General features: G+C 41.1%; 1 protein-coding gene across 1 annotated transcript; it reads left to right on the plus strand.

Moving 5' to 3' along the window:
• The first annotated feature begins 384 nt into the window (after positions 1-384).
• FAM98A (family with sequence similarity 98 member A) lies at positions 385-17436 on the plus strand. Its single transcript, XM_056487990.1, has 9 exons — positions 385-672; positions 876-954; positions 3897-4045; positions 4737-4871; positions 7622-7806; positions 10016-10096; positions 11383-11499; positions 13889-14056; positions 15579-17436. Exons 2-9 carry the CDS (start codon positions 902-904, stop codon positions 16320-16322), a joined length of 1632 nt encoding a protein of 543 aa, XP_056343965.1. The 5' UTR covers positions 385-672; positions 876-901; the 3' UTR covers positions 16323-17436.
• The last annotated feature ends 3949 nt before the right edge of the window (positions 17437-21385 follow it).

The raw sequence follows: 21385 nt of genomic DNA on the forward strand, positions 1-21385 counted from the left end.
GCCTGCAGCATCCCCAAGCGCCACTTCCCGACCGGGCCACCACTGCAGCCCGCGCCGCCGGCCACGGAGCAGAGAGACAAACGAGACCCGCGGATTCCATTTAGCAATTGAACTGAAACAATTTCGATTTATTAATTGTATTAATTTTATGCGGCGCCGGGTCCCCCCGCGAGACACCGTGACACGCGCAAGGCATGCCGGGATTTGTGGTCCTGGCCGTGGTGCGGGGTCCTGCAGAGTGGGGACGCGCTCTCGCCCCGTGGAGGGGTTTGACCCTTCCGCCGCCCCGTCCTCCCTTCCCACTCCCCCGTTGCCGCGACGCCGCTCTCCGCAGCACATTCCTGCGCGGGCTGCGCGGCTGGGAGGGAGGAGTCTTTCTTCCGGGTCTGCCCGTGCTGGCGCCTGAACACTAAAGTGGGATCCTTGGCTCGTCCCGAGCTCCTCTCCCACAAAAACGGCCCGTTGTCCGGCGTCACACCCGTGTCCCAGTTTAGCAATTATTCTCCGCTCGGCGGATAGGCCGAGACCGACGCGGACGGAGGCGGCGCCGGTCAGGCAGCGGGGCGGGCGGCCCCAGAGAAGCCGGGTGAAGAGTGAGGCCGGGGGCCTGCGGCGCCGCGCTCCCCGCCCTGAGATGCCAACCCGGCAGTCGGCGGCGCAGCTGCGAGCCCGGTGCGTGGGGCCGCGGGGCTCGGGGAGGGGGGCGGGCATGGGCAGCACGGGGAGAGGCGCTGCGGCGGCGGGGGCTCTCCCTCACCGCAGGACAAGGGGTGAGCGTTGAGCCTCCACCACGAGGCCGGGATGGGCTGGAGAGGGGGGAATGGCGGGCGGTGGGAGTGCGAGTACTGGTGGCGCTGAGTCCCGCTGTCGCGCAGGTCTCCCCCTCGTGCCCCGCCGCAGGATGGAGTTCGAGCTCCTGGAGAACGATGTGCTGGAGTCGCTGGAGGACCTGGGGTACGTGTCCGGGGTGGGTGTGCGGGGCGCTCCCGCTGTGGGCCGGGAGCTGAGGGCGGCTCCGGCACGGGACACAGCGCCTCGGGCGGGGCCGCTGTCGCTCCGAGGGCCGCGGCTCAGGCAGCGCCTGGGATGGTCCCTTTTCGTCAGAGCCGCCCCCAGAGCGGCGCTGCTGCTGATGCCTCAGGCCAGACGGGGCAGCTTTTTAGCTGCATGGCCTTGGAGACCGTGTCACTTCTCCCTGCGAGCTGATCGCCTTGCTTCTTGGATGCCGTCTGCTCCGGTGCTCCTCTGTTCTGCACGGCCCTAGCTCAGGGGAGGGTGGGAGGGGATAAAGAGATAACGTCAGACAAGAAAAAACTTTTAGGCTTCATACTTAGTGAGGGGAGGGGGGGAAAGTAAAAGGAAAAAACTTGCAAATGTGCAAATGCTTTTCCTCTTTACATTTTTTAAAGTATAATATAGCACAGGAAGCTTTTGCTGTGTAAACATATTACTTTGTCAGAGTTGGTAAAGGTTGCATAAATATGAAAGGCACAGCATGTAGAACACCTCCTGCTGTAAGCTCCCATATCTGTAAACTGTTGAGAGTTCAGAGGACTACAGGCAGCTACAATTTCACTTCTGCTGCTGGTTCTATGCAAACAGCTGTATTTACTCACATTGGCCCCGTTCCCGTAAATCACTTTGTGGCTAGAGTCACTATGCTCCAACAAAGATTGTATTTCCAGGCTAAGTTAGTGATGATAGTTGCAAAGCTTGACAAATAGGCTTCTGTTTTGGCAGGTATTTGACTGAAATGTGACAAGGCGGCTCTGCCACAGTGAAAATACTGTGATTGGCTGTTTTTTTTCTGTCATATATTTAAAAGGATGCTTGTGGCTTGAAGGAGTTATGACTTGTGCTCTTGATTTGTGCAATTATAGACAGAAGGTGTTGATTTTTGTTGTTGATTTTTGGCATAAATAAATAAAGCAAACAGTGAATGACCAAGATGACCAAGTTATAGGAAGCAAAATTGACAGCAGTGAAAAAAGAAAATTTGGAGGATGAAAGACATGAGACCTCAGCAATATTGGTTACAACTGGGAAGACTACTGCCTGTGTCCAAAGGACTTCTGATTCTTGGTGTCTGGAAAGACTGGGGTGTTTGAGGCTTTATGCTTTGGCAGTAGCTCCATGGTCTTCATGGTTCAACTTATTTTTTTCATCAGATGCTGAAGGTATTTCTAATATATTACTTGATTTTTTTCTTTTAGCATTGCTTGTTAGAGAACTGCTTCTTTTTGCAGTTGTGCTCCAGGGTTCAGGTGGTGGCCTCTTGTCTTGTAAATCAGTTTGCTGAACTGTTGAAAAAGCAAACAGATGGGATAGCACAATGTTACCAAAAGAGAGCGTAGCTCTGGAACATGTGCCATTGGCAGAAACAGAAGGAAAAAGCTGCCTGCAGTTAGGAATCTGTAAGTTGGATTGTTGGCCAGATTGATGTGTAGCTGAAGTCATAATTATAAGAAATAACACACTCAAGATGTTATGTTTATTAAAGAAAAATTCTAGAAAAGTGCCTCTAGAAGATCTGAGCAGGGACTTAAATCCCAATCCTGCCAAAACTAAAGGCTTGCTATTGCTTCCTTCCTACTTTGATCTGTAACTGGATGCTTCTGTTCTGAGTCCCAGATGTTCCCAGACCTACACATGTAGGCCTGAAATATCTGTGGGATGGGACTGAAAACTTGCTCTAATTAGCCTCTTGAAGAGTGCAGCCTACTGTGGTCATGCAGTAGGGTTGTAATACATGAGATTACGGCTTCGCACCAGCTGCCAGTGGATTAACTGTGTCACAAATCAAGCTGCTCTGTGAGGTAGAAGTTATTTTTGTGTGTGGCTTTTTCATTTTATTTGGCTGAAGTAACAGGCCACTACAGTGAAGGCCAAATCGTTTGTATGTGATATTAAGCACAGGAGCAGAGTAAGGAGAATTATGTTTCAGTTTGAGATTTATTTTTTTTTTTATTCCTGAGGTTTGCCAAGAGTTGCCTGGACTCATTGGATTGTTGTGATGTAGTGGGTGACTTTACCTCGAAGTTTCCAAGAGATATTTCAGTTGGTTACGGGTACTCTTGGGTGTCTTTCTCTTTTGGGGGCAGTATATCAAAATAATATTGTGCCTTTTTTTTCTAAAGTACTCAGGTAAACTCTGTCTTTTGCCTCTGTCTGGTTAATAAGGCAGCCTTCTCCCCACTATTAATTTTCTTCCTGAGAGATTATCAGTACACAGATGTCCTTAAAACTATGTTTTGTAAGATCTGATCTATAAACTCATGCTTTCTTACACTAGGTCTGTTTTTTTGGTTTACTTTGCTTATGCAGAGGACCAATTCCATTAATTTTTCTTGTGTATATTTAGGGAGGTTGGTTCTTCAAGAGGGGGTATTGTCATGCAGATCACTTTTGTAATATTTCTATCAGAGGCTTTGTTTTGTAAGGCAACCCTTTCATATGTGATAGGAAATGACAGAAAAGATGCACTTGTTCAGCAGTAATTATCCAACATACCGTAAAGAGGTACGTAGAGCTCAGGAAGGATTCTTTGAGACTGCAGTTGCCCTGGATAGGTCTATTGTCAGCAATATCTTTAGGAGATGGAGGCAGAGAAGTTGTCAGTGTACATAGTAACATTCTTGAGGAGGAAACCTTTGATGATATTTTGTGACACAGTCTCTTTGATGCTAAGTTAATGTGCACGCAAATTCTGAGTTTACTGTCATGTTTTCAGTGTGGTTCTTGCTACAGTTCAGTCCAGGAATCACCACTCCAGGAGATCAGCACTGCAGATGAATTGTGGTTGTGGCTCTCAATATGTATACAGCATAAAATAAATATATCAAAGGACATTGGTCACAACAAACATTAATAAACTGTGTTTTTGTTTTACTTCTCAGTTACAAAGGTCCATTGTTAGACGACGGAGCTCTGGCTCAGGCAGTCTCTCATGGAGCCAGTTCCCCTGAATTCACCAAACTCTGTGCTTGGTTGGTATCTGAGCTACGGCTGTTCTGTAAACTAGAGGAAAACGTGCAGGCAACCAACAGTAAGTAGTCATAACTCCAGCACAAACATGCACTTAATGTGTGTTCTTGCATGCCACAGAGATTAGGGCTGGCGATATTTGTTGTACCAGGGAGTGTTGTCTGCACACTGCCAGATTTGGGATATTTTCCACCTCAAACTTGCTTAATGAACAGCCAGTAGAGTTTGAAATAATAGTGGTGATCAAGCAGTCTTTCTTCTGAAAACAGCTTTTTCTTTTAATTTTTTAACCATATTGTTTTTTAAAGTTCTTAGATTTAGGGAAACATTAATGCTAGTGGAGTTTTTATTAGATTGTGATTTTATTTCCATGCTTCTGTTTGTAATTTTGATGTAAGTAGTACTAATGTTCAAGGTAACTTATGTCTACAGAACTGTATTTTCTTTTGGATGTTGGTTATGATATTTTGATGTCTCCTTTCATTGTAGAAGTTGCCAGTTCCTGTCTGTTTTAGCTTGAAAAAGCTGTCAGTGACACAAAATTTTATATTAATGAAGCATGTCATGGTTCCAAATAGGTTGTGCTGTGTCTTGGAGGAGCCCAAGAAATGCACTTGACCTCCATTAAAAATAGTTCTTAATATTAAATAGCAACTTGAACAAAAGATTTATTTTTTTAAATAGCTAATTCATTCTAATCATAGCCCCATGAATATTAGCAGTGAATGAATGATTATTCTTTTCTTTCTAAGGTCCAAATGAAGCAGAAGAATTTCAGCTGGAAATGAGTGGGTTGCTGTCTGAAATGAACTGTCCGTATGCGTCATTAACGTCAGGAGATGTGACAAAACGCCTTCATAATCAAAAGAACTGTCTCTTGCTGCTTAGTAAGTTAAAAGGGTGCTTGCAACCAAATCTGGTTTTCTGCAAGATTTACACTTAATGAGATACTGGTTTCTTTACCACACTGTACTATGCTGTAGTTACCTACAACATTTTTACTGTAATTTACAGCATCAGAATTTTGTACTTCTGGGTTTACCAGTCAATACATGATGGAAGATACTCTGAGCTTTAACCTTTTTCACAATCGTGAGCAAAAAGCCTGTCCTGTTACTTCTCAAAAGGCACAGCAAAGAGGGAATTAGTTGAAGACTTCTGCCAGAATTTAGCATGGTTGTAGAAATGACCACTGACATCAGACACATAATAATTTTAGAGGCTCCCAGTGTGATGACTTGCAAGGTGCAATAAAACTTGCATTTTCCTACAGTGACAGCAGTCAGAATTGTTATGAAAGAGAGAATGTTTTATCCCAACTCCCAGTTCTTTTGATCATCATCCTTAGTAAATAGCTTTACTGTTGTTTTCTGCTGATTGAAAGGAAATTAACATTAACAATGGTGGTGTCTTTCCTTTTCTACCCATCAGATATCAACAACTAAATTGTTTTCTTTTTCTGCTTATGAAATGTTAGAGGAGAAGAAATGGTACTTGAATTTTTAAAAGGTGTGGGATATTAATTCACATAATTAAAAAATACAAGCCTCAGAGTTAGAAACCATAGTACTAATTTTAATCTGACTTTAAATTCAAGATGAGTTAATGTTTTACATACTCAGATGCTGCTGATTCTTGAACTTTTCAAACCAGAAATTTTGTTCTGCCTTCATCTGAGATACAAGAAATTATTTACAGAGTAGGTTCTTATATTTCAACAGTAAGAGAAAGATTATTAGGCTTAATCAGAATATTTTTTATAGTATGTTAAAAAAGTCAGATGAAGTGAGGTAGTTGTTGCATTTAAAATAGTTTGTAGCTCAAATAATCTCCCTTTGAGCTTGTTTTCTGTAAGCCAAGCCATTCAATAAATTTGGCTTGTCTGTGACACACAGTTTATCCCAGAGGTGCTTTGGGATGTACGTTTTGGTAATATAAGGCCATGGTCTGGAGCTGAGCTCTGGTATCCCATCTGGCAGGAATACTGTGTTTACTGTCAAATGTGAAATTGCAGTAGTGCCAAGCTCCTTTTTTTGTGTGCCACCATAGTTGCATAGCTTTCTTTAGCTGTGTTAAGTGAACTTATTAGGTATCCTGTTGTATGTGAGCCATAAAACTAGTTTTTCTAAGGAGAAATAGGATAATCCTCTGTAATGAAATGCAGCACAGTTTGTCATTTGGAAGATATAGCAGTATTGCTGGGAGAGGAAAGCACCAAATAAACCCAGTTAGGATTGACTGTCTTAAGGTGTAGCATCACTAGAATGCAATGTTAGGTACTGGCATCTGCAAAAACGAAGTACAAGAGTTTCAGGCTGCTTCAGAAGAGCTGTGTAAAAAAAAATTGCTTTCTAAAGAATATTTGTTTTAGTGATAGACTTAAAAATTTCTGTCATTGTCAGAGGAGGTTGAAGGTAGCTTAAATGTGATCTCTAAATTTTTGAAACAAAATTCTCCTGCTAGTTTCTTTTTCAGTAGGCCTGAAAAGAGTGTAAATAATTGAGAATTCAATGTAAGAAAAACCTGTATAAAGTGTTGCTGAAAGAACTTACAAAGGATGCTTCACTGCTTTACATAGTTTAAGATTTTTTTTTTTATTTATAAGGTCTGTATCTTTAGCAGAAGACATTCTAGAGAGCTAGAAGAAATTCTGAAGATCATTAAAATGCTGTGTTCTTTTCTTAATCTTTTTATCTGTCCCAGTTTTATAAACAATAAGTTTTTGTATAGCCATGGTTTTGCTTCCCTGCTCATAAGTGTGTCTGCAGTATCAGTTTTTCTTATTTTTAGAAGCATTTATGTACATCATTGCTATGGTCCCTTTCTATGATTAATGAGAAAAGTGCTGTTAAACTTCTGCATTTAAAAAAATTCAAACTTTAAAGTTGTGACACCTGCAAACAAAGGCTGTTTATATAGTTGTAAATTTACATCACTGTAAGGGACACCTGATGCTGAAATTCTGGGTGTATACCATATTCAGAAACTGCGATTTTGATTTTTCTCTTTTTGTTTGATAAAGGAGTTACAATGTAATGCTAGGCTCCTACAGTTGTGATCTTGAAGAAAACTTCAGCCATTCTATCTTCTGTTTCATTAGTTACAGCCTTCATTTCTGAAGTTATTGTAAACATGAATTCTCAATAGTACTTCTCAGTGGGATTATTCTTGCACTCTACATTTGCATGGGGAAGTAGAGGAGATTCATCCAACATTTCACTTCTCTCTACTAATTTCCTTGCTTGTTTCCTAAAGTCTCAAGAAGTGTTTGCTTGTTTACCCTAAAATGCACATCCTGGTCCCTTACCTTGCTTGTTTCCATGTTCCTAGTTTCCTGTCTTTGCTGGGCAAAACCTGAAGGAAAAGAGCTGTAATCTGTTGAACTCTAGAATTACCTACTGGAATCGTGGAGATTTTTTCCAGGCTTTAATTGGGTGTACTAAACCTCTGTTGTGTTTTTAGCACTGAACTCAGTAATTGTATATATGAGTGTTCTGTTGTTACAAAATTTCTATCCCTCAGTCTATCTAAAACAGTCCATTTGCACATTTGTTGATTGTAAATTGAGTTTTCACTAGCTTTAAAATAATTTAACTCTGCTATATCTGATGGTCAAATCTAATTTTTCTTACCCCAGCATACCTCATCTCTGAACTGGAAGCTGCCAGAATGCTGTGTGTGAATGCCCCTCCTAAAAAAGCCCAGGAAGGAGGTGGTAGTGAAGTCTTTCAGGAGCTAAAAGGCATCTGTATTGCTTTAGGCATGTCCAAGCCTCCTGCCAACATAACGATGTTCCAGTTCTTCAGCGGAATTGAAAAAAAAGTAAGATCCAAAGGAAGAAAAACTGGAATATTTATGATGCTGTTGTTTAGATGGAAAATAGTTCTGCTACCTGGGCAAGGTTTGCCTCTTGTGAAACTCCAATATTTTAATTGTGAAGGAGAGTTGATGTGTTTTACTGCATATGCAAAGAGTCAGAATTTTGAAAATTATTTTAAAGGCTTTTTCCAGCCAAGGCATGAGGTCAGGGATTACTGCTATCATCACTTTCCAGGGTGACTGCTCTAGGTTTTGATGCCATCACTTGTTGCCAAAGGCATAGAATGTGCTCAGCTTAGGCCTTCAGGAAGAATGTTAAAGAGAAGTGGTTTTTGAAAAATACACCTAAACAAATTGTATGGGAACCTAATGTTTTAAAGGTGTTTTGGTAAAAAGGTGGTGTAACTAAAGTAAAACTTAAACACCTTTTTCCTTCATCAACTTCATCAATTCTTGTGATTCCATTTATTTTTATTCTTTGCATGAGTGTGTTCTCCAGGCTGTTGTGATTTTTTTTTTTTAATGAATTTACTTTTGAGTAACTTTTATAAATCAGAGAAATTAAATGGATTGGACTGTTCAGTGCAAAGACCAAGGGTCAGGGACAGAAAGCTTTAAAATCACATTTAGTGACTTAATTTGCAGAATAGGGGAGAGCAGAACAGCAGAAGACAACCCTTAACTTTAAAGAACTGATACGGGTTCCTTCCAATTCTGTGATTGGAAAGCTCCCCAAAACACTTTCAGAGTTTGACAGATCTTTTAGTTGCATTTTGTTTCTATGCGAGATACCAGTTTGGTTTGATCTGTTTAAGAAGAGGAGGAGGATGGTTTTCCATCAGAAGTACAGGTGTAGAATGGAAGCAGTTTGTTTTTTGGTTTTGGAATTATTGTGGACACTACACAGACACATAAGAAATGCTGTGCTTTTCTTTTATATAAAAAGTAGAAAATATTCAAAATGGACAATGCTAGGAAGCTTTGCTGTTGAAAGAGACTCCAAAAATATATATAAAATATATATAAAAGAATATAAAATCCTTTTAATCTGGCAATTGTTATGTTTTCCTAACATACTTCTTTTTTACGTTGTCTAGTAAGGTTAAATGAATATTCTCTCAATGACTTAAATAAACTTCCCTCCTCCTTAACCATCCTTACAGTGTAATGAAATACAATCAGGAATTTCTAGCCCACAGTTTTAGCAGAAATTGTATATAACTGGTGTTTACGGTCTGAATACCTCAAATGTTAGCAGTAGTTGAGAATGAGAAAGTAAAGCTGGCTAATAACTGAAAAATTTATTTCACTTTGTAAATGAAAATACATCACAATGGTCTTGTTTTTAAAAAGTGAGTCTTAGAGTGGCAATATTTTGATTTAATGTGTGAAAATCAAGCTAACTTTTTCTTCACACATATAGTACAGTTTGGAGTAGGATCTTTGTGTAGTTGACTCTCTTTGTTAATGATCCACCACATGAAAAAAGTAACTGCTGATACTTGAATGAATTGCCTCTGCTATTTGAAAGCACGTAGGTTTAAAATCTTAAATAAATTTGGGTCAGTACCATTGGAAAACCAGGTCACTAAATGTGTTAGATTGTATGCTGGGATGAACAGGTTGGTGGATTTTTTCTTCCCAAACTGCTTTGGAAGTTTTTGTCACTGCTACTCCATTTCTTTCCCCTTGAAGTCCTGAGAAATTTTGAGATGGGATAGATAATTTAAGTTGTGCCCAGACTCCTGAAATGCAAGTTAGATTAAAAATTTCATATTAATGATTTTTCTCCTTTTGATTGTGAAGATTGGTCCTTCTTTGGGTCATGTTAAATTTCACATAACCTTAATATAAGCTTTTTGATACAAATGTGGGGTTTTTTTTCTGGAGTAAAGAGAGCATGTGTAGAATAATTCTTCTGGTTTCAAGAGTAGCAGTACCTCATGGTGCTTCTACATGGTTTGTTTTTACTGTAGATCTATTGTACAGTCCCTTCTCTTAATTTTTAGGTAATTATAGCTGAGACTTCCAGAAGTCTAAAAACAGTTGCTTTCCAAAAGAAGTGTGCTTGGCTCTTTGTTCCAGAAAAAATAACTTGATATTGGAGGTTGCTGTGTCATGCCTTTCACTGTCCAACAGTCCTGTCCTTTAATTTGAATCTTGAAAAACTAATTTTTTTAGCCAAAGCTTATCTTTACATGTCTCCTAACAGCTGAAGGAAACTCTAGCAAAGGTTCCACCTAATCATATTGGAAAACCTTTATTGAAGAAACAACTGGGACCAGCTCACTGGGTGAGTAGTTGCAGGTATTAGAGCCCATTTGCCTTTTTCAAGTATACAAAGTATTGATCTTGATTCTGTGTGTTGCAAAATGGTTTTTCTTTTTCTGAAGACAAAATAATTTCTTGCAGTATAATGTATATGTTGGTGCAATAAATGTATAGCAGCTGATAAGATCTTAGACTCATGAATCTCTAGGTGTAGGTGCAGGTGAAACATTTGCAAAATGAGAGATCTCCAGTGGTGGTGCTGACCAGCATGCTTGTGCAGTAGTTTAAACTTTCCTCTCTTGCCCTTTGCCAGCACTATCTGTGTGACCTAGTCCTGCTGAGATGGTGTTATGTCTGCTTCTGGGGCTTCTTTTTAGCTAAACTGTGAGTCTGTTCATAATGTCCCCCTCTTTTTCTCATTTGGAGTAGTCTGCTTCCTTCCTAGCCTCTCCAAGAGGCAGTGAATATACAGGTAGGAACTGGGAGGGACATTGTACACCCAGGCAGTGGAGCCATCATCTTCTTCAGCTGGAATTTGTCACCTGTCTGTACTAGGAGCGTGGTGTCTGGGCTAATCATTGCTGCTGCACCAAGCTAAAAGCTGTGGCTGCTGTTGCAAGACTTCAGGTCTCTCTTATCTCTCTTGCATAAGGCTGAAGCATGTCATCGCCCAGCAGTCTGCTTCCTTCAGTGCTTGTATTGTGGGCCCTCTGCCCCCCCTCCAGCCAGGCCTCTTCAAATATGTATATTATTTCCCTAATGGTGCATATCTCACCTGCTGCTCTAAGTAAACCACTGCCTGCTACCAGGTGTTTCTCACTGTTTCCTATAGAGCCCTTTCTTATTTTGCCTGTATGCAGATTGTGCTTTAATCAAGATCCTCTTACAGTACTGTACTTACTTTTGGTCCTTTATCTTTGCTCTATCTTTGTCCTTAAGCTTACTAGTTTTTAAGAAGGCATGTCCTGTTTCTTAGGAGTTACGTATGTCCTTACTTCAGCTTGTTGCCTGTAGTATCTCCTCAGCTTTGCCTCTCTGTCCTGGTGGATGTTGAGGAATGCCTCAGCAGTGTGTGCAGTTTTTGTGCTGTTAGAAATGGTAGAAGGCTGAACATGAGCCTTGGAAGCTATAACATCATGAAAATAATATCAGCAGGCATAGCTTGGCTGTTGGGTCCATTTGACAAGGTAGATCACTGCAGTCTTAAGCCCTGCATCATATCTCTGTGTCATGCTCTATTCCATCCTTGTAGTTTATTAAGTAGAAGCACTTTAAACTATAGATTATGTTTGCACTTTTTTGTTTCAGGAAAAAATTGAAGCAATTAACCAAGCCATAGCCAACGAATATGAAGTCCGAAGAAAACTGTTAGTCAAACGTTTGGATGTTACTGTGCAATCCTTTGGCTGGTCAGATAGAGCTAAGGTACAGACAACTTGCTGTGAAATCCTGTTTGATGGTAACCCTTTATGATAAGAATCTCTGGAAAACTGCATCATTGTTTTGTCTTTCATGAGTCAAAAATAATCACAGTTGTTTGGTTTTGTTTTGAGTTTCTGAGAAGTTTCTGACAATGGAAGATGATTAAAAATATTTTACTTAAAACTGATTTGTTGGGTTTTAAATCAGTCAGTGAAATGAGAAGTCAGACTGTGTAACTACATACCAAAGCCATTGAAAAAATAGAGATTATTGATCCAGCTGTGTTCAGAGTACCATAATGAGAACCATTAAGTGCTGTGTCTTGTGTGACGGTAGAAAAGCATCTTCCTGTTGACCATCCTGTATCTTACTTTGTGCTGTCCACAGCAATAAGATTTCCTTAACTCAAAGTGTGTCTGCAATCACAGCTCCACAGAGGCACATGAGAAAAGCTGCTGAGGCACTACTTGTTCTTACCTCATAGGGTAATGCTTTATGTGCTTCCTTTGTCTTTGAACTGTGCAGGTGGCTTTGACATGAGATCTGTTTTCCTGTATTCTGCTTTTAGAAATAATTACATGGTTTCCCTATTTCATATGTCTCAGAAATTACAGGATTTTTAAAAATAGTACATATAATTTATTTTCCAAGACTAAGCCAGATCTGCTAACATGGTGTTAAGTATGCTGCTGACAGTGTTTGAGTTACTAGGGCTAAACTGTGACACATACAATGTTGAGAACATTGAGTCACTTTTCTTGATAAGTGTTTTTTCAAAAAGCAGCTTTAATACTTTAATAATAAACTGTGACCTGTCCCATTTTCTTTCATCATCTGAGTAGGACTTCTACTGGTGCACTCTCTATTAAACCTTGTATTGTTCAGGTTTTTTAGTGGATAACAAGAACTGGCTGACTGTTTAAATGTTTTCATCATGAATAAAAACGAGCAAAAATGTGAATTATGTTTAAAAACCAGAGATTTCAAATCGTGTTACAGCTTTGGCACCTTTATCCATGTGGTTATATTTTTTTTCTGAGAATTCTTAGATATTTTTGAACTTGATTAGCTACACAAAGTATTTTCACAAAGCGCACAAATTGTGTATATTCATTTATATCTATTAAAATGCAAATATTTTTTAGAAACATAACAATACAAATTTTGAGAATGTTGCTGTAGTATTCTAGACATACAATACAGTTTATTTGAACAGTAACTTTTAGCAAGATAACTATTATCTTTTTTATTTGAAAAGTATCAGAATACAGTAGTATGACTAACTAGACACTTCTCCAGATAGAGGAAACACCAGGGGAAAAAAAACCCTTGCAGTCTATTATTAGGGATTTTTTTAAAGTTAAAATTTTAGGTTTCACCTAAAACAGTATCATAGGATGGAAATACTGTGCTCAGAGCTCAGTCAAACTTACCAGGGAAAAACACACTAGTACTCTGGTGAATACTTTTGGTTCTCCTAACATTAGCCAGTGTCATATTCCAGTTTTCTGCCTTTGGATGGAAAATAAGCTTTTAGGATTTTAAAATGTGCTCCTAAGTTTTTGCACTATTAAGATATGTTGGAAAACCTTATTTGCCTGTCCCCTCTCCCATCATCTGCTTTCAGATGGCAGTCTGGTTTTTCGTAACTGCATCACACACTATACTCTGTTGATAACTGAAGAGAGATGTAACTTGTGTAGTAACTCGTATCGTAGCACAGATTTCTCCTGTGTCTCAACTGGAAAACTTTTGAAGTGTTCAAAAAAGCTGGAATGGTTAGTGCTGAAAGGCAGTAGAGGAAGAGACATTGCATACAAGGCAATTGCATACAAGTTGAGTCTAGGATCTCATTTGTAGCTCTGCCAGTTCCTCTTGGTGCCTTGTCTTTGTGAAGAAGCTGACTGGAATGAAGAGTGAAAAGAGTCATTGGGACCTTTTTCTGCTGATAAGTGTTGGAGATGGGGTGATAGTGGCCCTGCTGGAGTGGGTGCAGGTCAGGGTGAAGGCACAGAAGGAGGTCTGGAGGCTAAACACAGATGTGTTTTGCTTTCTGTATCTTCTGGATTCTAGCAGTAATTCATTTAACTATATGGCACCCTTCTGTTCTGTGATTTCATGGAAGTAATACGTGTATATAGTGTAAAACTCATCAGCTCTTTGGTGTCTTTTTCAGTCAGAACTCTGTTTCCTATTTACTTAAGAAATTAATGTGACAAATGCTAGTTCTATTTAAGTAATCCTCAGTTATAAAGTGCTTCGCACTGATTTCATATTAACTTCTTGTTCTGTTTGTAGTAGTGGCTTGTTTTTCAGTGCTGATTTTGATCTCTCTTGATGAGATGTCCTGTTGCTTTAACTGACTGGGTTTTATTTTTCTTTGCTCCGACAGAGTCAAGCAGAAAAACTGGCTAAAGTCTACCAGCCGAAACGTGCCCTCTTATCTACTAAGTGCACTATATCCATTGCAAATCTCTTGGCAGCTCGGCAAGATCTGTCAAAGATTATGAGAACAAGCAGCGGGTCCATCCGAGAGAAGACTGCATGTGCCATTAATAAGGTACCTTTGGTGACAAATGGCTTGTTCTTTTAGGAATATTTATGAAACTTGAATGTAGTAATAAATCCTATTTTTTTTAGGATTGTAAGTGGAATTTGGAAATAAAGGATAGGAAATGTGGTGTTTATATATTCCAGATAATGCATCAGTGGATTATGGACAGTGCAGTTTCAGCTGTTGAGGTTCACAGTGTCTTTTCTTTAGAGCAGTAAAAATTGCTGAAATACCTTGGATTCGTTTCAATGGGAGTAAGCCTGCTCTGTCTTAACAGAATTACTGAAGCCATTACCCTACTGCTACCTGATTGTGTCACCATGTCTAAAATAACACCCACATAGTAACTGTATTTCTGGTCTGTGTAAATAGAATATACTAAGATCACAAGGCAAGGATCCCACAAGTTACAATGCCCTGGGTTCACAAATAGATTAGTCAAGTGTATCATTCTAATAATGACATAGTAGAAACATGACTTACACTGAACAATTTGCCTTGTTTCAAAAAATATGATTTTACAAGAGTAATAGGTTCACAAAACTATATGTGCTGAACTTGCAGCTCGGTAGCTATATGCAGCAGCATACTTGGTGCTTTAAAATTGTGGGGATAGGTGCATGATCTTCTACCTTTTCAGTACCAGCTGGACCTCAGGTAAAGTTCTAATTAATTTAGGAGAGAATACTGGTATGCTGATTTGTCTACAGCCCATCTAACCCAAATAATTTCTGCACTTTTTTAGTGTTGTTGGTGCATAAGAAATTGAATTGTAAGACAGGTTGACTCAATCATCAGACTGAATGTGTGTTTTAGTAGGAATGCAGTACTGCCCTGCTGTTGCTTAATAATCTGTTAGCTTACCTCTATTATCAATATTAAATGTTTTCCAAGACAGTAGCATTAAATAACAAAGTAGTCTACTTCCATGAAGTTCCTTTGTTATATTGTTTTAAAACTTCAAGCAGTGCAAATGTCCTGTCCTCTTTTGCCTTGCTAAATTTTTAGGTCACACTATCTATCCTTAGACAGCTAAAGACTTCTAGAGTCTTGTTCTGGTCTGATCAGTGCTGTCTCACACCTGTCTGTTGTTAAGCTTCTGCATATTCTCACTGAAAAATAGAATTTTTTTGCCCTTTATTTACCAAGTCTATGGCTTCTACAGCAACTCAGAGTACTAGTTAGGAGAGAGACTGCGTTGCATTGTACTCATGCATATTTGAGTTTAGCACTCTGCACTAACAACAAGTTAAGTGAAAGACTGTGTTGGTGCTCCTCATGGTGGTGTGCCTGCAGTTTGAACACAAAGCACAGGTCTCTTGACTTGTCTTGTTAGCAGTGCTTCAAGTACTAGATAATCCCTGTTTAACTTTTATTAACTAGAAATAGAGTTCTCTCACATTCAAACATGCAAAATTTGCCTCTGGATGTAAAAATCTTGGAGTTCTGTCTGTTGTGTGTCTCAGTAAATGTGACTCCTGTGTGAGGTGTCACAACTCCTATGGCAGTGTTCTCTTTCCCTTTGCAGGTGCTAATGGGCAGAGTGCCTGACAGAGGAGGAAGGCCCAATGAAATTGAACCTCCACCTCCGGAGATGCCGCCGTGGCAGAAGAGACCAGAGGGTGGCTCGCAGCAAGGCGGTGGCAGAGGAGGAAGAGGTGGCTACGACTCTTCCTATGGAGGGCGGGGAGGTTATGACCATGGGGGTCACGACCGAGGAGGAAGAGGAGGCTATGACTCATATGGAGGGCGAGGAGGTCATGAACAAGGAAGCCATGATCGAGGGGGACGAGGAGGACGTGGTGGTTATGATCATGGCGGCAGAGGAGGAGGAAGAGGAAACAAGCTTCAAGGAGGCTGGACAGATGGTGGAAGTGGTGGCTACCAGGATGGCAGCTACAGGGAGAGCAACTACAGAGATGCAGGTTTTCAAACAGGTGGCTACCACGGTGGTGGTGGTGGCTATCAAGGAGGAGGCTATGGTGGCTACCAGTCGTCTTATTCTGGAAGTGGCTACCAGGGGGGTGGTGGTGGTGGTTACCAGCAGGACAACAGATACCAAGATGGTGGGTCCCACAATGACCGAGGGGGTGGGCGTGGAGGAGGGAGGGGTGGCCGTGGTGGTCGCGGTGGCCGAGGTCAAGGAGGTGGCTGGGGGAGCAGAGGTGGGCAGAACTTTAATCAAGGAGGGCAGTTTGAGCAGCACTTCCAGCATGGAGGTTATCAATATAATCAATCTGGCTTTGGACAAGGAAGACACTTCACCAGCTGAGGCTGCTCAAAATTTACACTTCAGCAGAGCTCACATGATAGAAACCTGGTTTCAGAGGCCTGACTTAAATGCTGCTTGAGTTAGTACAGGTTTGTACACAGCAGGTAGAATCTCTTTGGGTGGGGTGTTTCGCATAGAGCAAAGCACAACTTTGTGTAGACCTCCCCACCCACCTCTACCTGTTTGAATGAAAGACATTGTCACTATCCCCTGCACCCTAAACATCAATTAATAGCCATGCTTTCTGGATGTTGGACTGGTTCCCTCTGCGCAAAACACTTTTGTTCTACATGTGCCTGCTGTGTTTGCCTTCTGTTTTGATTTGGAGAAATACCAAGACCTGTCAGATTTGTCTATTACAGTACACAGTAGAACTTCTGCGTTTTCTCCCCCAAATCATTGTTGAGTTTCACATTCTAAACCAGTCTGGAGTGTTCTTTTCAGCTTGCTGACCTCTTATTTCAGTCACAATGGCATTACAGCACGTGTGTGTGCACAGGGAACTCCTCTAACAAACGGGGGTTTTGTGTTATCTGAGCTCTACTGTGGATGTCATGTTCAGTAGCCTTATCTCCTGCTAAACAACGTTTTCCCACCCGCTCCACTCTGAAGACTGACCGCCGCCAAAATCTGCAAAGATCATTTCAAACTAAGCTCAATTGTGAACCGATAGTGTGTGTAGGCCTGTAGTTAGGTGTAGCAATTCAAACTGACCTGCATCCATCCAAAACAAGTTGCTCCTCCTCCAAACCTAATTTTTACTTGAAATCAGCTAGAAGAAATGACAAACTGAAATTTATTTTATTTGCAAGTTAATACCACTGGCTCAGCAAATCTAGGGCAATTTGTTTTGGGGGTTGTCTTTTTAAAGAAATGCACTACGGCCTGGGAAGATTAGTTCCTGCCTGGAGGAAGCCCTTCTATTATTGCTGCAGAAAACAAAACCTGGCTGAGTTTGGTGTTCTAATGTTTGGATTTTTTTCTTTACTGAAAGCCACATAATGCTTCTTGCTGGGTTTTTTGTGTACATAAACATTGTCAAAAAGCTGTGAAAGAAAATGGCTGAAGGTGTGCTGTTGTATAAAAGGTGAGCAATAAAAGTATCTGTATGTTCTGTTTGCTTTAGTTTCTTTTCCTTGACAGTAAAAAGCAGTTGCTACAGTAGCTGGGAATCACGGGGATTTCTGTCTTCATCTCTTTTTTTTATTTTAATCTATTTTATATTTTGTAGTTGTCCCAACTGTAATGTGCATTCTGCCCTTTGAGGAGCTGTCAGAACAGGAGCAGGAGGGAGGAACTGATCGTCAGGTGCAGTGACTTTTGTTCTGTTCCTCCCTCTGACCTGGTGTGGCTGCTCATAGTACTCTCTTGCTGTGTAAAGTTATTCTTGGGCTGCGTGAGCACTTTCTCCCAGTTATGTTCCTGTATGCCATGTGAACTTGGTATGTTGCTTCTGGGAACTTCCTGATGCTCTCCAGGCTTCTGGAAATGTAGTTTCTTGCTGCTGTGCTCAGATCACTGTATCAGAGGCTGTGATGATGGCAGTTTATCTGTTTTGTCCTTGGGGATGAATCCAGATCGATGCAGGTAGGGAGTTCCTTGGCTTACAGTATTAGCATGAGTATCTGAGAGAATCTCTGTAATGCTGGTGTTGCTGTAATTCAAGGTCGTCATGTAAATAAGCTAAAAACCATTGTTTAAAACTGTTTTGCCTGTATTTCATGTCACAGTCAACCTGAAAATCTGTTTGATTTATTGCGGCCACTAGATGCTGCTAGTGATTCACGGGTTTGGAAGCAAAGGTCCCTGAGAAAGGCACTTGGGAATCTGACCTAAAGGCTTTTCTTCTTTAGTGTTTCACACAAATTTAACAAGCTTGATGAGGGAAAAGCTTTCTGTATTGAATCCAGGTCTTTGAGGATCACTGATGCAGGTCTGTCTCTGCTTAACACCGTTCTAATTATCAGCATCTAAAACTGAATTGCTGCTTCACAGGGGTTTCTTGATGGTTTCTTACAGCAGCATTCTCCAGAGAAGGTGTCACCCCTGTGGGAGGGTAATACCTTGTCATGAGCGTTAGCTGGTGACTAGCTGCATTCATGAAAAAATTAGTGGGGTTTTTTTAAAGAATTAGGGTTCCTGCAGTGGGTCAGTCCCAGACTAACAAATGTGAAGAAATTGGCAAATTTAAAGAGCCTTTTCCTGGGAATATAATCTTTTCAAGATGACAGCTCTTGCTTTTCTTCACACTCCTCACTGCAAAAAGTATGGTGTTTTCTGTCAGTGTATTAAGAGTGCAGTAAACTTGTTCCTAGCAAGAGAACTCAGGAGGCTCTTCAGACAGTCCTTGCTGGAATTACATCAGCACCTTCAGAGGTTGCTTTCTGTGCCAGAGCTGCCAGTTGCTCTGCAAGGCTATAGCTGTTGCTGCAGTGGAGAGTGTCACCTTTGCACACTGTGACATGGTGAATAGATGCTGGGGTGGGGTAGGAGCTTCCCCTTCCTCTTCCCAGATAGCCTTTTCGCATCAAAATACGTTGCTTCTCCTCCTCCCTCTTCCAGGACTTATGGTAAGCCAAGTCCCAGTTTATTGCAGTTTGAGGGGGAAAGTTTAAAAAAAAATCAGAAGGCAAAAACAGGAGGCTTTACTCTTTTAACAGGAAAGAAAACACTTTGCTACTGCCAGCTGTTGTTGTTTTTCCTTACTCTATTGTTTCCTCCTAGTGTGCTGTGACTTCTTTGTTCCCCAGAGAAAACAACCTTTGTATATGTGGAGAGAGCAGCTTTGATTAATGAAAGCAAACAGCCACTGCTTTGTTATTCTCTGTATGATGCTCTGATATTTACTTTTTTTCAAACATGATTCCTGCACTGCTGCACTGGGAGGAATCTCTTAAATAGAATCTGGGAGAGGAGAGATTGGTTGTGGATATTATTAGACTGTGGTGGATTGGATATACGTGCTTGGTTTCATTGTGCATCTTGATCAAAAGCAGAACTTCAGCAGATTAAAAAGGCAATTAAGTAAGCAAGCAAGGGGAACAGTGTTCTTCCTCTTGGCCTTCCTCTTCTTGCCACTCTTCTACAAGCTGTAGGCATCTTGTTCTGGTTTTTTCCATCTGCCTTTTTTTCTCTAGCAGCTTTTGTTTCCTAAAGGCTTCACTTGCATTGCCTTTCCACTCCCTCTGTTAGAATCCCTGTCTCTCAAGCATTGTCACTGTGCAGTAACACAGCTATGGGGAGAGAGGGGCACACTTGCTTCCCACATCAGGTGTATTACTCCATGGCTTGGAATACCATGATCCAGATGCACTGTAGTTATAGTTGGGTTTTTCTAGCAGGTCTAAGGAAGAGATAAAAATTTATTTCTTACTGTGTGTAAGGGAGTACCACAAGAAGGGAAAGTGGGTCAGACTGAGCTTGCACCATACATAATTCACCCCAGAAAGCCTTTTGGCTTGTAGCTGTTCCCTGAGTAGTTTTCTCTTTAGCTGGCTGGTATTCTCTTGCTTGATGAGATTCCTCTACTTCAGCAGCCAAAATCCTGAAGTGTGCAGCTCTCTGGTGATGTGTCAGGATGGCCCCAGAGGGGCTCCACAAGCTATGGATTAGGCTTCAGAGCATGTGGGTAACCTGCCTTAAGGCTTTGGCCGGGTGTCTCCATGAAACTGTTATTTGCATGTGAATTGAGGAAAATGGCAAGTGCCTCAACCAACCTCTGGCTCAATTGGAACCTAGGGGCTTGCCAGTCGGGTATCTAAGATAGGACTGGGGAGAAGGGAAGCAAGATTCATTACAGTAGTTATGAGAAGTGGTTAGAGCTTGAAAAGTCTTATGGTGAGGAGTATTCTCTTTGACAGGTTATGCACCTAGGAAATGAAAATTAAACTGCTGAAGTGGGAAGAATGCAGTGGGGAATAAGGATTGTCCCTAGGATCTGGTGACTTTTGAGTGTCCAAAAGGCTTGTGTCAATTCTTGGGGTACTAGAAGTTAATTCAGCTTTCTGTTAGGTTAATGAAGACCTGCAAACAAAAGCTCTCAAATACCTTTTTATTGCACATAATTTAGTCTTAGTTCTGCCATATTAGGCTTCAGTAGAGAGTCCAGGTGGTAACTGTCAGGCTTGCGATTCTTCTCTCTCTGAACTTTGATTTCTCTGGACAATAGGAATGGTACAGATGTATCAATGCATTTTTAAGGTTGGGCATGATTTAGCAGTCCCAAACAGGCTGGCTCATGCTGAACTCCAAGTTTGCTTTACCAGCCTTCTAGCAAACCCTTAGGTTAGAATCACAGCAGTGTTGTGATTGGAGAGCAGTATGCCGGGGTGCTTCCCTGTGTAGGCTCTCAGCATACTCATGTGCTTGCTTATTTCAGGTTACAACTTTTCAAGGAGACACAGTCTGAAAAAGCAAGTGCTATTACCAGCTGTAAAAGTTGCCTTCTCACCTCTTTGGCCGAAAATAAGTTACACCTCTAATGGCTTGACAAACAAGGATAGAAGGGAAAAAATATTTTTTCTTTGTGTTTACTTTGTGCTTTTTACAGCTTTGACTGCTGTCAGTGTCATTGTTTCCGCTTTATTGTCCAGTAATTTCCCCTTTAGTCCACGTGGTTCTTTCCCACAACAGAGGAGAAAAAAACAAGTACAAGAAGTAGGAAAACACTATTGTAAAACCAAAGAAAGAGGGTGTCTGCCTGTGCTGTGGGCAGGTGGAAGGTCATAACTCGTTTTCACACATGAAGCAGAGATAAAGGTGATAAGGCCTCTTTAAACTTTCCGGCATTAGCTCCACTCATGGAAAAAGCAGACTTTTTGGCTAAATTTCATATTGCCCCAGCGGTAGCCGTTTGCTGATGGCTTTTATATCTCCTAGGACCAGATTGTCAGCAGCTGTAAACAGCACTTCAAAGTTCAGCACACAGATTTTCCAGTGAGTTTAGCCTATTGGCTGCAATGCTTATTTTGAAAATCCAGATCAGTGCTGATAACTCAAAAACTTTTTCCAAAGTTGCATCCATTTCATCATTTGCAGTGATCCTGGGTGAGCCAGCTCTTTTG

This window comes from Oenanthe melanoleuca, chromosome 3, assembly GCF_029582105.1.
Source record: "Oenanthe melanoleuca isolate GR-GAL-2019-014 chromosome 3, OMel1.0, whole genome shotgun sequence".
In the NCBI taxonomy this organism is placed as follows: Eukaryota; Metazoa; Chordata; class Aves; order Passeriformes; family Muscicapidae; genus Oenanthe; species Oenanthe melanoleuca.